Source organism: Musca autumnalis, unplaced genomic scaffold (genome assembly GCF_047663935.1).
Source record: "Musca autumnalis isolate F117 unplaced genomic scaffold, ASM4766393v1 scaffold_3, whole genome shotgun sequence".
In the NCBI taxonomy this organism is placed as follows: Eukaryota; Metazoa; Arthropoda; class Insecta; order Diptera; family Muscidae; genus Musca; species Musca autumnalis.
In genome coordinates, this window is record NW_027411866.1 from 26895604 (window position 1) to 26911926 (window position 16323).

A 16323-nucleotide genomic window follows, 5' to 3' on the forward strand; every position below is an offset into this window, starting at 1 on the left:
GCGATAAACAGTAGGTCCCATATCATTGAGCTAAATATGAATCGGGGTGCACTCATTGATATGAGGGAAGTCTCCCTTGTCCCGTATGGGATGTTGTGGAACAATGGCCTGTTCCCGTACTTTATAAAGTGGTAAAAGTCGTAAACGATTTTCATACAAATTTTGTGTACGGGAACGCAAAATGTGTAAAAATGGTAAAAATTGTAAAATCTTTTTAGTTCTGGAACATAGCTAATGTTTTTTATGTTAATAGCTGGGGGCCACCGTGGTGCAATGGTTAGCACGTCCGCCTTGCACTCAGAAGGTCTGCGGTTCGAATCCTAGGCCAAGCAACATCAAATTTTCAACGGTGGCAAAATTCCCCCTCAGTAATGCTGGCGACATTTCCTGAGTATTTAAGCCATGAAAAACTTCTCTACAAGTGGTGTCGTAAGACTCGGCAATAAAAAGTAGGTCCCATATCATTGAGCCAATATATATCGGCGTGCACTCATTGATATGAGAGAAGTCTCCCTTGTCCCATCTGGGATGTTTGTGGAACAATTATATTATATATAAATTATTATGTTAATAGCTTCCAGATTTCCACTGCGAACAGTACATCAATAAGAGATGATTAAAATGTATCTATTTGTGGAAGATCTCTTATAGAAAATTTAATAGGTGATGGACTTCTCTTTTTGTACAAGAAATCCAAGTTTTTCTTTTATCAATTTTAATTACTGCATGAAAAATATTCATTAAAAAATCCCCGCCTTAGTAGCACCCATTTTAACAAATAGAGATTTCCTTTGTTTTTCATATTTGCATTTCTTTAAAACAAATCCATTATTATTTTCAATATAGAGAAATACAAAATAAAAATTACAAACAAGTGTATCAATTAGCATATAAAGTATGTAGTAGGTATAAAAAATAATTTACAAACTAAAGAACAAAAGGAGAGGGGAAAAAGGCTTAAGACCAAGCAGTTCTTATAGAAAAACAAGAAGAAATAAAAAGCTATAATGAAAGAATACAAAAGAAAATGGCAAAAAGACTTAGCCATTTTTAAAGGGAATTCCACAACCAGGATTGACTACCTGGTGTTCAATCACCCACTCCCTCTCTCTGCCTTCTTCTCCTCCTTTTGCGAGCGTTTTGAGAAAATAGTAGTCTTCAGAGATTGTTGTTTTGTGTTTTATTGGATTTTTATTTGTTTTTAAAATAGGTATTTTCTGTTTTCTTCTTTTTTATAATAAGCTTTACTTCTTTGCTGTTTTGTTTCTAAAGATAGAGTTCTTAGATGCCTACAATTCTGTGTGTGTTTTTTGTTAATTACAATTAAAAGTAAATTAAATTATGCTCAATATCCTTTTTATCCTTTAGCCACTGCGCTTTTCTGTTTTGGGCAATTTAAACGAATTTTTTGACTCCCTTGGAAATAGTGGAGGTGACGATGATGTGCTAAGGGGGAATGGAGTTGAACCAATTTATTTTTAACAAAAAATAATAAATGGTTTAATTTTGGACACTGACTGCAGCACTGGCACAATACCACAGAGTAGCCAGAATATGAAGAGCAGGAAAGAGAGTGGAGGGTGAACGTGTGTATTGTGTGTGTTTGTTGTTTGATGATTTACAAGTCTTCATCCTCGTCGGGCAAAGCCGTTTCTTGGGCCTCTTGCAAATCTCTTTCGATCTGTAGTTGCCAATCCTTGTCCATCTTGACTTCTGGGGGCAACAGAGCAGGCATTGCCACAAATTCCAAATTGGGATCACCTACCAATTTACGGGCCAACCAGAGGAAGGGTTTTTCAAAATTGTAATTTGATTTGGCGGAAATATCGTAGTACTGCAGAGAAAAGAGAAAATGGCATTAATAGGTTAATAAAATAAATTAAATTGATTTCCTAGTTTCCCTCCTTACCTGCAAATTCTTCTTTCTGTGGAACACAATACTCTTTGCCTTGACTTTACGATCCTTGATGTCTACTTTGTTGCCGCACAACACAATGGGGATGTTTTCGCATACACGTACCAAATCTCTGTGCCAATTTGGTACATTTTTGTATGTGACACGAGATGTCACATCGAACATGATAACAGCACACTGTCCCTGAATATAGTAACCATCACGCAAACCACCGAATTTTTCTTGACCAGCTGTATCCCAAACGTTGAATCGAATGGCACCACGATTTGTGTGGAAAATCAATGGATGCACCTCGACACCAAGTGTGGCAACATATTTCTTTTCAAACTCGCCGGTCATGTGACGCTTGACGAATGTGGTTTTGCCGGTACCACCATCACCAACCAAAACGCATTTGAATGTTGGAATATCTTGTTCGGGTTGTGCCATTTTGTTGTATTAGTTGCTGTTGTTGTTGTTTATAAAAAACTTTTAAGAGAATGCTGAAAAGAAGAAGTACAAAGAAATTATTAATAAAAAATATGGAAGAATAAGTCAGGGAAAAAACAGGATCGTAAACCAAAAATTATGTGAGTGTGCGAATAATCAGAAAAAGAATTTATAATAAGACCTCCATGAGAGGTCAGCTATATATGGAAGATGTCTTCTATGAAACACCAACACAATAAGAGGTCATTTATCTATTGCAGAGTTCTAGAAGAGGCCTTCTACTATATGTATATATATGAGGACTTTTATGTATAGATGGTTTTTCTATTGAGGCCGTAGAGTTTTTCTGCATATAAAAGACATTTCTTGAAGTCTTCTCTATAAAGAAGGCCTTCTATTGAGTTCTGCAATATATGGAAGACCTTCTATTAAAGTCTTCTGTATAAAGAAGACCTTCTATTGAAGTCTTCTGTATACAGAGGACCCTTTATTGGGGACTTCTGTGTATTGAAGACCCCTTATTGAAGTCTTCTGTATAAAGAAGAGCTTCTCATGAGGTCTTATTGAAGTCTTCTGCATAAAGGGGACCTTTTATCGAGGTCTACTGTATACAGAATACCTTCTACGGATGCCTTCTGTATATAGAAGATCCTCTATTGAGGTCTTCTGTATAAAGAAGACCTTCTGTCGAGGTCTGCTGTATATAGAATATCTTCTATTGAAGTCTTCTGTATATAGAAGGCCGTCTATTGAGGTATTCTGTATATAGAAGACTTCCTATTGAAGTCTTCTATACAAAGAAGAGCTTCTAACAAGGTCTGTTGAATATAAAACGCCTTCCATTGTAATCTTCTGTATATAGAAGACATTCTGTCGAGGTCTGCTGTATATAGAATACCTTCTATTGAAGTCTTCTGTATAAAGAAGACCTTCTGTCGAGATCTGCAGTATATAGAATACCTTCTATTGAAGTCTTCTCTATATAGAAGGCCATCCATTGAGGTCTTCTGTATATAGAAGACCTCCTATTGAAGTCTTCTGTATAAAGAAGAATTTCTAACGAGGTTTGCTCTATATAGAAGACCTTCTATTAAGGTCTTCTGTATATAAAAAACCTCTTACTGAAGTTTTCTGTATAAAGAAGACCTCATATCGAGGTCTGCTGTATATAGAAGGCCTTCTATTGGAATCTTCTGTATATAGAATACCTTCTATTGAAGTCTTCTGTATAAAGAAGACCTTCTGTCGAGGTCTGCTGTATATAGAATATCTTCTATTGAAGTCTTCTGTATATAGAAGGCCGTCTATTGAGGCCTTCTGTATATAGAAGACATTCGTGTTGAAGTCTTCTATACAAAGAAGAGCTTCAAACAAGGTCTGTTGAATATAAAACACCTTCCATTGTAATCTTCTGTATATAGAAGACATTCTGTCGAGGTCTATTGTATATAGAATACCTTCTATTGAAGTCTTCTGTATAAAGAAGATCTTCTGTCGAGGTCTGCAGTATATACAATACCTTATATTGAAGTCTTCTGTATAAAGAAGACCTTCCGTCGAGGTCTGCTATATATAGAATATCTTCTATTGAAGTCTTCTCGATATAGAAGGCCATCTATTGAGGTCTTCTGTATATAGAAGACCTCCTATTGAAGTCTTCTATACAAAGAAAAGCTTCTAACATAGAAGACATTCTGTCGAGGTCTGCTGTATATAGAATACCTTCTATTGGAGTCTTCTGTATAAAGAAGACCTTCTGTCGAGGTCTGCAGTATATAGAATACCTTCTATGGAAGTCTTCTGTATAAAGAAGACCTTCTGTCGAGGTCTGCTGTATATAGAATACCTTCTATTAAGGTCTTCTGTATATAAAAAACCTCTGCCTCCTGTCGAGGTCTTCAGTATAATAAGGTCTTCTGTATAATATTCTGTATATCTTATTGAAGTTTTCTATATAAAGAAGACCTCCTGTCGAGGTCTTCAGTATATAGAATACCTTCTATTGAAGTCTTCTGTATAAAGAAGACCTTCTGTCGAGGTCTGCAGTATATAGAATACCTTCTATTGAAGTCTTCTGTATAAAGAAGACCTTCTGTCGAGGTCTGCTGTATATAGAATACCTTCTAATAAGGTCTTCTGTATATAAAAAACCTCTTATTGAAGTTTTCTATATAAAGAAGACCTCCTGTCGAGGTCTTCAGTATATAGAATACCTTCTATTGAAGTCTTCTGTATAAAGAAGACCTTCTGTCGAGGTCTGCTGTATATAGAATACCTCTTATTGAAGTTTTCTATATAAAGAAGACCTCCTGTCGAGGTCTTCAGTATATAGAATACCTTCTATTGAAGTCGTCTGTATAAAGAAGACCTTCTGTCGAGGTCTGTGGTATATAGAATACCTTCTATTAAGGTCTTCTGTATATAAAAAACCTCTTATTGAAGTTTTCTATATAAAGAAGACCTCCTGTCGAGGTCTTCAGTATATAGAATACCTTCTATTGAAGTCTTCTGTATAAAGAAGACATTCTGTCGAGGTCTGTTGTATATAGAATACCTTCTATTTAAGTCTTCTATATAAAGAAGACATCCTGTCGAGGTCTTCAGTATATAGAATACCTTCTATTGAAGTCTTCTGTATAAAGAAGACCTTCTGTCGAGGTCTGCTGTATATAGAATATCTTCTATTGAAGTCTTCTGTATATATAAGGCCGTCTATTGAGGTCTTCTGTATATAGAAGACCTCCTATTGAAGTCTTCTATACAAAGACGAGCTTCTAACAAGGTCTGTTGAATATAAAACACCTTCCATTGTAATCTTCTGTATATAGAAGACATTCTGTCGAGGTCTGCTGTATATAGAATACCTTCTATTGGAGTCTTCTATATAAAGACCTTCTGTCGAGGTCTGCAGTATATAGAATACCTTCTATTGAAGTCTTCTGTATAAAGAATACCTTCTGTCGAGGTCTGCTGTATATAGAATACCTTCTATTGAAGTCTTCTGTATAAAAAAGACCTTCTGTCGAGGTCTGCTGTATATAGAATATCTTCTATTGAAGTCTTCTCTATATATAAGGCCATCTATGGAGGTCTTCTGTATACAGAAGACCTCCTATTCCTCCTTCTGTATAAAGAAGAGTTTCCAACGAGGTTTGCTGTATATAAAAGACCTTCTATTAAGGTCTTCGGTATATAAAATACCTCTTATTGAAGTTTTCTGTATAAGGAAAACCTCATATCGAGGTCTGCTGTATATAGAAGACCTTCTATTGGAATCTTCTGTATATAGAAGACCCTCTATTGGGGTCTTCTGTATATAGAAGACCTCATATTGAAGTCTTCTGTATAAAGACCTTCTGTAGAGGTCTGCCTTATAAAGAAAACTTTTTGTTGAGGTCTGCTGTATATAGAATACTTTCTAATGAAGCCTCCTTTATGTAGAAGACCTTCTATTGAGGTCTGCCGAATATAGAAGACCTTCTGTTGGGGTCTTCTGTATATATAAGAACAGCTGTTGAGACCTTCTGTAAATAGAAAATAGAGGTCGTTTGTATATAGAATACTTATTATTGAAGTCTTCTGTTTGAACAATAACATCCTTAGGGGTCTTAGGCATATAAAAGACTTTCTATTGAGGTCGTCGGTGTATAAATGACCTTATATTGAAGTCTTTAAAGACCGTCTATATATGGATGAACTCTTATTGAAGTCTGCTGTATAAAGAGGAACTCTTATAGAGTTCTTCTGTATGTAGAAGACCTTTTATTGAAGACTTCTATGTAAAGAAGACTTTTATCGAGTTCTGCTGTATATAGAAGACCACTTACTGAAGTAATATCTATAAAAAAGAAATTGTATTGAGGCCTTCTGTATATAGAAACCCTTCTATTGAGGCCTTTGAAGTCTTAGAAGACCCTCTGTATATGCAAGAACTCTTGCCCTCTTATTGAAGTCTTCTGTATAAAGAAGACCTTCCCTATAGAGGTCTTCTGTAATAGTAGACCTTCTTTTGAGGTGTTTTGTATATAGAAGACCTCTTACTGATGTCTTCTATATATGTAGATGATGACCTCTTATTTAGTTCTTCGGCATATTGAGGACCATCTATTGAGATCTTCCTTATATAGAAGACCTTCTATTGATGTCTTTTGTATATTTGCAGTTCTCTTACGGATAGAACACACACGAAAATATTTCCGCGGATAGAGAGGATCTGCTTGATTTTTAAGACATTGATTTGTGTTTGTTGTTAGAGAATCTGCTTGATTTTGTAGGTCTCTCAAAAGATTTTGTGGTTAGAGAATATGTTTTTCTTTCATTTTTTTTTTTGTCATCTTTATTCTTTTCATGTTTTATTTTTATTCTGAAAATTTCCAAATTTCTTTCTCAAGATGCTAGAAAAAGGCTTGGCTTTCATTTGTATTCTTCTTCACACTTACTTTCTTCCTTTTGAAGCTCTGCTTTTTATCCCTTTTTTCCCTAAACGAAAATAATTGACCGGCTTTTTTTCGTTTGTATTTTTCTTCCACACCCGCAGGAACTTTATTTCGGCAGCTTTTGTAGTTTTTTTTTTATTTAAACAGGATTTCAGCCAGAAAAAAATATTTCACAATTTTTTCAAAACTTTTTTTTTATAAACTATAAACAATAATTAACAAATAACTTATTTTGGTTTGATATTTTTTCCAGTGAAGATCCTTTCTTTAACAAGGACGAGTGATGACTGACGATTAATAGAAAAGAAACCAACTAAGGTACCACTAAAACGAAGATCGAAAATAAAGAATAACAAGAACAACAAGCAAAAGGTGCCATGCAAAATATGAAGCACGCAAGAAGGTAGAAAGAAAAAAGTAACTAATACACCGCCACCAATTATTTTACAACACCACTATAAGGGAACGTCATAGAGCAATGTCTTAGGTACAAGGACGATCGTTCACACACACACTTCGAAAGGTAACAAGAAAAAAAAAAACAAAAAATTTCATAAACAAAGTGTGTGTTGAGATCACTATAGGGGTAAAAATCCAGCTGTGCATTGGAATATTCTTAAGCCTACTTTAAGAAATTTTGCGGCTGTCGATCTTTACACGATCACATTTTTTTTTTGCATCAGCAATTTCACAATAAAAACAACAGCAGTTGGACTGCTTGGGACCTTATGTCTTTATTGTTGTTGTCGAAAAGGCGAAAGACAAAGAAAGGAAAAACCCTAAAATTTAAAAACCCACAAAAGATGCGGCAGATGTTAATATGAAATGAGGAAGAAGCAAACAAGAAGAGGAGTTAAAAAGAAAAACATCCTTGTGACATAAAAGAAAAATAGGATATTAACATAAGGATATGACAAGAAGAATAGCATAACAAAAGCAATTAAGGAATTGTGAAATATGAAAAATAAAATTGCACAACAAAGGCGAAAAAATAGTTGAACGCTAGAGAAATTTCAAACTAAGTGTTGAAATTTTGAAAGCAGGATCCTTCCATGGTAAACTTTAGGTTGTAGGAAAAGTATTTTAAATGAATTGAAGTCTACAGCAAGCTAAGCTCAGCTAATGAAAACAAACTTAGAAGATAGACCAAGTTGTTAAAAACAAAATATATAAATATGTAGGGTCTTGAGAAGAGAGGTTTGATGAGAGTTCATAGCGTAGATAGGGGTTGGGTGTTCAGATCAAGAAGCCTTTCAACATTATCTACCCTAAGGAGTGCATAACAAACCCGAGCTAAGGACCTAGCATTGCCTATAACATTACCAGCCTCTTGGAACGTAATAACCACACATGTAGGCCTATTATGTAACTTTGACGTAAGACAAGAACGGCCAGAACCTTCAGATATTTTCGAGTAGAAGAATGGATTTTTCGCAACAAACAGCCAAATGATGAATATCAGCTCCCCATGAGTTTTCTCAATTTCTCCTTTAAGTTGAAACGTCAGAAAGACAAAAAACAGGGGCAGTTAACGTTCATAATTATTCTGAACGTTGCTGCTGGTCAAATATAAGAAATTAGACAAAATCTCCCAGCAGAGGCGGGGGGACTAGCGAATAGGAGTGATGACTTGATCGGAAGAATTAAATTTTGAACAACAATTAAGTCAGTCTCGAACACTGATGAAGCTAGGACCTCAGCCAGCCAGCCAACTTTGACGTTACGCTTACTAATCCGAAGAGGTGAGCTAGTAATTTTACCCAACAATTATTCGAGCAACACGGGAGTGACTGGGGGAAGACAACTAAGTCCCATAAAACTTATTTTTCCGAGGAGGAAACAACACAATGGTTGATGTTGGAAATGCCATTAGATCGCTAAGTCATCCAAAGCGTTGGACCCTATGGAATCTCCATGGTAATACTGATAATAGCAAAGTTATCAAACTTTCGCTAGCCACCCATATCGTGCCCGAAGTCTGGAAAATGGCCAAGGTAGTCCAGCAACTGAAGCTAGGCAAGGATGCCCACAAAGATGGATAGGAAAGAACAATTTCGCTTTTGTCGCACGTAGCGACGAATCGAGAGGCCGATCATCAACATGAATTACGAGGGCAGTTCGGAAACTTCTTAGCATAGGACAAAAAGCGCGGTATAAACAGAAAAAAAGTTAAGTGTTTTGGAAACTTCCATCTCTGTTATGAACACATGTTAAATTTTGTTTCGATCTGGCAACTCCTTCATATAGAAATAGGTGTTCAACAAGTAACAAAGTATCAGTCGGCTTTGCCGACAGAGATATATATACCCTCAGCATGTGTATATTGAAACAATTTTTTCCCAAAATACATATGTATTTAGGGGGTTTTAAAAATGTTGGGCGTTTGAACAGACAAAAATGTTGATTAGGATTAATGATCAAAAGTTTTGCGGAGGAGATACTAAAAGGAATGGATCGACATTGACCGTTATGGAAGTGGATCTCCAGCCGCAACATATGGTGCCATAGGGGGTTTTTACACTCTTCGGGCTGTTTGCTCAAGAAGTATGGACTTGCCCCTGAAAAAAACTTTTACCATCGTAATTGAGGCAGCGAATGCAAGTTGTTCCAACAAAAATCAAAGTGATTCGATATCAGGTCTTAAAGTGAACTTATCCGAAATTTTGTGTGGGAGGTACCGGATGGAGTGGACAAATATAGTCTATATTTGAACCTGATCTATATCTGGTAGATGTATTAGGATGTGTAAAGTATAGACCAATTCGGCCACTCCCTTCAAGAGTTACCGTACGAACAATTTTTCCGAACATTTTTGAACTTTTGTGGGGGAGGTACCTGAAGGAGTAGACCGATATGGCTTATCTTCAAACTTAAACTATGTTTGGACAAAATATTACTAAGGCTATTTTCTCAGGAAGTATGGACTTGCCCCTGATGAAACTTGTACCATCGTATGGAGGGCAGTGAATACAAGTTGCTAAAACAAAAATCAAAGCGATTTGAGAGATGGTCCTAAACTGAACTGTTCCGAAATTTTGTGTGGGAGGTACCCGAAGGAGTGGACCGATTGAGTCCATATTGAAACCTTATTTAAGTCTGGTACACATTTCACGATGGGCAAAGTATGAACCAAATCGGTTACTCCCTTCAAGAGTTATCGTGTGCACAAATTTTCCGAACATTTTCGAACTTTTTTGGGGGAGGTACCGGAAGGAGTGGACCGATATAGCCCATCTTCGAACTTAAACTAAGTTTCGGTAAAATATTACGAAAGCCAAAATTTGAACCGAATCGTTGTATCCGTTCGAGAGTTATCGTGCGCTCCAGCCAGCCAGACAGACGGACATTGCTCAATCGACTCCAAATTGTCTGAAACACATTTGGTCCAAACATACTTGGGGTCTAAAACCATTATTTCGATGAGGCACATTTTGCCCGTATGAAAGTGTATATACCCTTCATAGCCTAAAGGCTGAGGGTATAAAAATCAAAGCGATTCGAGAGGAGGTCCTAAACTGAACTTTTCCAAAATTTTGTATGGGAGGTACCCGAAGGAGTGGACCGATTGAGTCCATATTGGAACATTTTCGAACTTTTGTGGGGGAGGTACCGGAAGGACTTGACCGATTTGGCCCATCTTCGAACTTAAACTAAGTTTGGGCAAAATATTGCGAAGTGCAAAATTTGGTTCGAATCGGTTGATCCGTTCGAGAGTTACCGTGCGCACCAGCAAGACAGACAGCCAGACATACGGTCATTGCTAAATCGACTCCAAATTGTCTGAAACGGATTTCGTCCAAACATACTTGGGGTCTAAAACCATAATTTCGATGAGGCACATTTTGCCCGTATGGAAGTGTATATACCCTCGTTAGCATAAATGCTGAGGGTATAAAAATTAAGTTACAGCGTTTTTTTTTTGTTATAAATGCAATAAATACTCGAAAATAATGTTTCGCTTCGCCTCAATAAGTATATTCTTCATGATGCCATCTCTCAAATAAAACCCTTGTTATACCCTCCACCATAATACTGAGGGTATAATTAAATTTGTCATTCCGTTTGTAACACATCGAAATATTCAGCGGAGACGCTATAAAGTATATATGGTAATGGGGCGCCTTCGCCACTGGGGCGGCTACGCCAGCGCCGATTTTCTCGCAAAATACAAATGCTACAAAAAATCCGTTAAAGGTAAAATTATGAGTTTAATGAAGATCTATCATCTCCCAAAAGTTGGCAGTTGTGTCATAGGTATGATAGCGGACACACGCGGTTTTGTGTTTTTGGGGTATTGGGAAAAATAATTATATATTATATTTTTTGTGATATCTTCCTTACCTTTTGTGATATCAAAAACACATTTTATACCGTTAGAAGACAACTACTGAAGAATATAAATCCCAACAATTCGCACGAAAAAAGCAATTGCAAATGTCAATATATTAATATTATGAAATATGTAAAGGGTGGGGCGCACAGTGGAAAAAATACCGATCTAGCGCGCCAAAAGTCAAAAAAATCACATACGCCAATTTAAAAATGATTGTTGCAGTATTAATCTAAGGTGTCCACAGAATGCAACGGCATTTAAAATAATTTATTTTGCATCAGTCTAAGCGGAATAACGGTCCGTTTTTGGTTGAAATTTTTTTAACTAGTTTTCATAATATAGTTTAGTAGTAAATTTGTGATCGTCACATGCACTCTTCCTACAAAGTAATTTTAAAGCTTTATTGAATTTAACATTTCGTGAAGCAGGTGATTTAAAAAATTTTGAATATAAGATGTTATTTATTGCAACTCGGATTTTACACTTAAAACATGTGACATCCGATTTTTTTCCAAATTGAGCACTTTGTTAAAGCTATTACTAAGGAGTGTCGCGGGATGGCGCGTAGATTTTTTATTTTATTTTTAGTACACATAGTTCTTAACTAATTTGTAAAATTTTAGCTGCAACAAACTGCAACATTTTATTTTATTACTATTCTTATTAATATCATTTTTTATGTAAAAATGCTGAAATTAGAGCGGTACCTTTCTATGGGGGCCATATCAATGCGTGTACCTGTGCCGAAAATTCTCCGTCGGAATATTTTATACCACCAACGAAGACCAAATGTCAACTTTCAGCTATATCGGCTGGATAATATGGCTAAAACCTCCAAAATTACCGAAATCGGTGGTACCGGTCTATGGGGGCTATATGAAAACATGGTCCTATACCGAAAATGTTTATAGGAGTGTATGCATAACCCCCACGGAGACTAAATACCAAATCCTAGCCGTTTCGGTTGGATAATGTGGTAGAAATCTTTAAAATACCGAAAATCGATAGGTACCATTCTACGGTAAAAATACAAATTTAATAAATATATTAATAAATGAAGTAAAATTGCTGTTCATATCGAATTTATAAACAAACATACAATAAAACATAGACTTTTACTTTTGGCGCGCTAAATCGGAACTTTTTTCCACTGTGGGGCGCCTACGCCATGATAGGGGCGTGGTGAGTTAATGTTAGAAATTTGTCATGTTTAACTTAAATTCTGTATATCATAGACATACTACACTAGCGGTATTCACTCATCGTTGTAAAGTGGCATTGTAGATCTTGTACATGTTGTTAATATTGTAGATCTACAAGTGTTTACAATACCACAACAACAAAATACATGAAAGTTTAATTTACCACAGGGTTGTTAATTTACTCGACCTAAAAGTCTTGTAAACATTCCATTGTACTTTTACAAGGGTTAGAACAGCTGATTGTTGTGCCGTCACTTTATTGTGAGTTTTATTTTATGTCGGAGTTTTGTTTTTTGGTGGAAAAATGGGAAAAATAAAAAGAATAAAAGATAATAAAATAATGAAGGCCAAGAAAAAAACAAATTTTTATGAAAAAGTGTAATAAAACTGAAACAAAAAGATAGACTTACGACGACGTTAAGATGTTTTGATTTGTTTACGACATTCACAAAAAAGACATTCACACTTCGTTGTAAAAAACCCTGGTACATATAGTACATTAACAAGAGTTGTAAATCTACCACAATGAGTGAATACCGCTACTATAATGTGAAGTTAAAATAAAATATTATCCTAAACGTATCTTGTTTTAGTTACATTATGGTTTTTGTACCTACATTCAAGGTACCTACTTCAATTAACCGCTAGAATCGGTTACTTTTTGTGCATTTTAAAATCATTTTTGATTAGTCAGTAGAAAACATGTTCCTTTTTTGCATAATATTGATATTTATGGAAGAAGTATGGTAAATTACAGTTTTAGAGTCCGTTGGAGATTGTTCAATATCGATGGCGAAGCTGCCCCATGGGTGGGGAGGCTTCACCACTTTTTATACATTTTGTAAATTCTCTAAATAATATTTTAAAAACAAAATTATAGCCATTTATGTATCAAAACTTATAGTCAAGATGTGCTTATATTTGTACCAAATATAATATTTGAAAAAACTTTAACGGTGTCGGTATGAGAACATTTTGAACAAAAACGTGGCGAAGGCGCCCCATGTTACCATATATTCTTGATCATGGTAATATTCTAAGCCGATATAAAAATGTCCGTCTGTTGATATCAAGATACTGCCCGCAGTTTTTTTAATTTGGTACGTAGCCTTAATTGGAGGTACAAAACTTTCCTCCAGAAATTTATCGGTATATGTTCACGGCTTCATATAGACTGCCCCCATGGAATGGTACCTCCCGATTTTCGGTGTTTTGAAGGTTGTGGGCACAATAATCCACCAAATTGCTGAAATTTGGTCTTCATTTGGGATACTAAACTTTCCATATAGGCAAAGCTTTAGTTCGATTGTTCAACTGCAACTGTGTTAAAAATTAGTTACTAGATTTTAACTAAACAGACAACAAAGCAAATTATATAAAACAGTGTAAGAATTAAGTAGACTGGTAGGAAGTCCCGACAAACTTTACTTGTTTGAAGTATCCGTCTCGTATAGTATACGCTTCCACTTGAATAAAATTCCCTTTCCAGAACCTGAAAGAATCTACAAATATTTACAACTACAATCATTTTGGCATAATCTGAGTTTACCATCTAGCTCGGATTGCTCCATAATTTTTCCATTATGTTATTGAAAAAATTAGATTTTTGCAGTTCTGGAAGAGACCAAAAATTATGTGTTAGAAATGTCGAAATAATACGAGTCGAGTCCCTGAAGAGATGCGTTTTTAGAATATCATATTACAATTCCGTTCCAGTAAAACAATAAATATATTGAAAATTCGTACAGAAGGCTCATATCTTGAATATTATTAACTTCCACTGAAATGAATGTATAGCATTATACGAGTCGAGTCCCTTAACTGAACTTAGGCGTGCCTTCTAATTGCTATCCTTAAGATGGTTCCATGTCATGAATATTTAACATTTACTCGAATAAATGTATGGCAATGTGATGAAATTTCCAAACAATACTAAATCTTGGGCGTTCCTTTTTGTTGATATTCGTCCTTATAGGAATTTTTACAAGATCATTGCAATTCCAGTAAAACAATGAAGTCCAATTAGAACTTTTTTTACATATTCTCTTCTACATAATAAAGAAGACTGGCAATGTCGTTTCTAAAGATGATTAAAATGCTACAAATTCGTGAAAATTCAAAATTTGTTAAAATATTTTCAATACAATTTTTTTAAAATACTTTCCAAGTGTGGGTTTATAATGTCTGTTGGTTAATTCTTCTTTAAATATTTATTCCATGAATCATCATCATAGAACACAGAAATACACTCAGTTCGCAATAAAAATCCATTTGTTTTCATATAAAACGTGCGACGGCATGTGTGGCCCAACAGCATATCGACTTGGGCATGTGGAGTTGAGAAACAAGAAAAGCTATGATGAAGAGAAACATAAAAGCAAACGATTCTGGCGCCAAAAACTTCAACTTTGGCAAGCAGTGGCATTCATTCAAGCAAACATACACGAATAAAATGAATAAGTGGGTAGCTCTTGTGGACAAAATGTGATGTTAAGACTAATAAAAGCTAAGTTAGCAAATCTTTAAATGAATGGCAAATAAAATACTAAAATTAACAAATATTAACGTAGTTAAATATTTTTTTTATATTTTAACAGAGTTTTTAATGGACTTTTCTTGCCATGTTAAATAACAGAGCATAAAATAAAACGAAATCAACTGTAGGCAACAAAGTAAAAAAAAACGCAGGCCACCAACAAAAAAGGCAGTTGAGGGCCAACGAAAAAATGCCTAAACTTAACCTAACCTCAAACTAAATGAATGACGACAATTAAATGAAAAAGTCTTAAATAAGGCTGGTTGTTAATATATTAAACATATTTTCATGTTTTTATATCAATTTTCCTTTAAGCTACTCATCAATGGCTTTCTACAACTCCTTGTCCCACATCAAATCATATTGCAATTTCCATGTAAACATTAGAAAAACTTTAGCAAAGCCAAGCGAACACATGTTTTCCTCATGTGCAAAAAATAAAACATTTTTTGAAATCAACGACAAGTCTTTCAATTGACGTCAGCGTCGACTGTGCTGTCTGACGCCGAAAAAGCACAAAGGCTACTTTACTTGGCTGTGGTTTGCAATTGCAATATGATTATGGGAAAAAGGCGTCCCCGCCAACTCTTGTCAGGCAAATCAGGGTAATTCCAATAACTTTCCTTAAATTTCATAACACTTTGTAATTTGCAAAAAGCCTGTCTCTCATTTATTAATCACTTTTTTGTTTCTTTCTCCATGTTTCCCGTAGAATATTCTACAAAGTTTTCGGCATTCGGACAGACGAGCAATTTTTTGTCATTTTGCACACACACACATACCAGCACACACCGCACGACGACTCCACGCTGTTGCCGATGATGATGATTTAATAACTTTTTTCTTTTGTAAAAAAATACCTTAAATTATTTGTGAATTTGTTTATAAATCGTTGCACATACTTTTTAATATTCCTTGGTTTGGGATAAATTCGGGGATCTTCTTCAGCCAACAAATTCCTTATTGGACTCGGGAACACACTTTAACTTTGACTGCAGGAAAATAATAATGCCGCGCCGCTAAACGAACAACGTACGAAAAATTGACTATTTTTAAGTGATGCCAAGTTGATTTGCTATCATTTTCAGTGACTGTCTGTTTCAGAGGAGGATTTGAGTCGATTTTCAGTCGGCGACGCTCCGCCGCTCTTTTTTTTAGGGTTCAGCCATCTCCGAGAATTTTATTAATCTTTTGACTTGGAATTCAGATTGTCTTATGCTAGGTTTACATTTAGGAAATCCACTCGATTTCAACTGTCAAATCCATAGGTTAAACGTCAAATGAAATCCAATGGATTTCAGATGAGATTTCATTTGACGTTTGAGCTATGGAATTGACAGTTGAAATCTACTCGATTTCGTAAATGTAAATGAACTTTAAGTGGCATATGAAGTTAAATATAGCTTCATTACCGTGCTTTTTGACTCGTAAAAGAGAGAAAATTTGTTTTCACACAAAAGTTTTTTTTCAAA

The 16323-nt window shown here is 35.3% G+C and overlaps 1 protein-coding gene across 3 annotated transcripts; it reads right to left on the minus strand.

The window, feature by feature from the left end:
* Positions 1 to 766: 766 nt before the first annotated feature.
* On the minus strand, positions 767 to 15943 carry Ran (RAN, member RAS oncogene family). Of its 3 annotated transcripts, XM_073979669.1 has the most exons (4): positions 15754 to 15904; positions 15634 to 15694; positions 1910 to 2397; positions 767 to 1834 (listed from the first exon to the last, which is right to left on the minus strand). In XM_073979669.1, the coding sequence occupies exons 3-4, from the start codon at positions 2342 to 2344 to the stop codon at positions 1619 to 1621; spliced, it is 651 nt and encodes a 216-aa protein (XP_073835770.1). In that variant the 5' UTR covers positions 2345 to 2397; positions 15634 to 15694; positions 15754 to 15904; the 3' UTR covers positions 767 to 1618. The 3 variants fall into 3 exon arrangements, with proteins under 3 accessions (XP_073835770.1, XP_073835769.1, XP_073835771.1); XM_073979668.1 differs by lacking the exon at positions 15634 to 15694 and having other exon boundaries at positions 15754 to 15943; XM_073979670.1 differs by lacking the exons at positions 15634 to 15694; positions 15754 to 15904 and adding an exon at positions 6784 to 10613.
* Positions 15944 to 16323: the final 380 nt, after the last annotated feature.

What these genes read in the sequence shown, in the direction of transcription:
- Ran (XM_073979668.1), bottom strand. Translation starts at nt 2,344, where the DNA reads ATGGCACAACCCGAACAAGATATTCCAACATTCAAATGCGTTTTGGTT. An exon ending in ACAGAAAGAAGAATTTGCAG is followed by an intron (nt 1,835 to 1,909) that starts GTAAGGAGGGAA and finishes TTTTCTCTGCAG; the next exon opens with TACTACGATATTTCCGCCAA.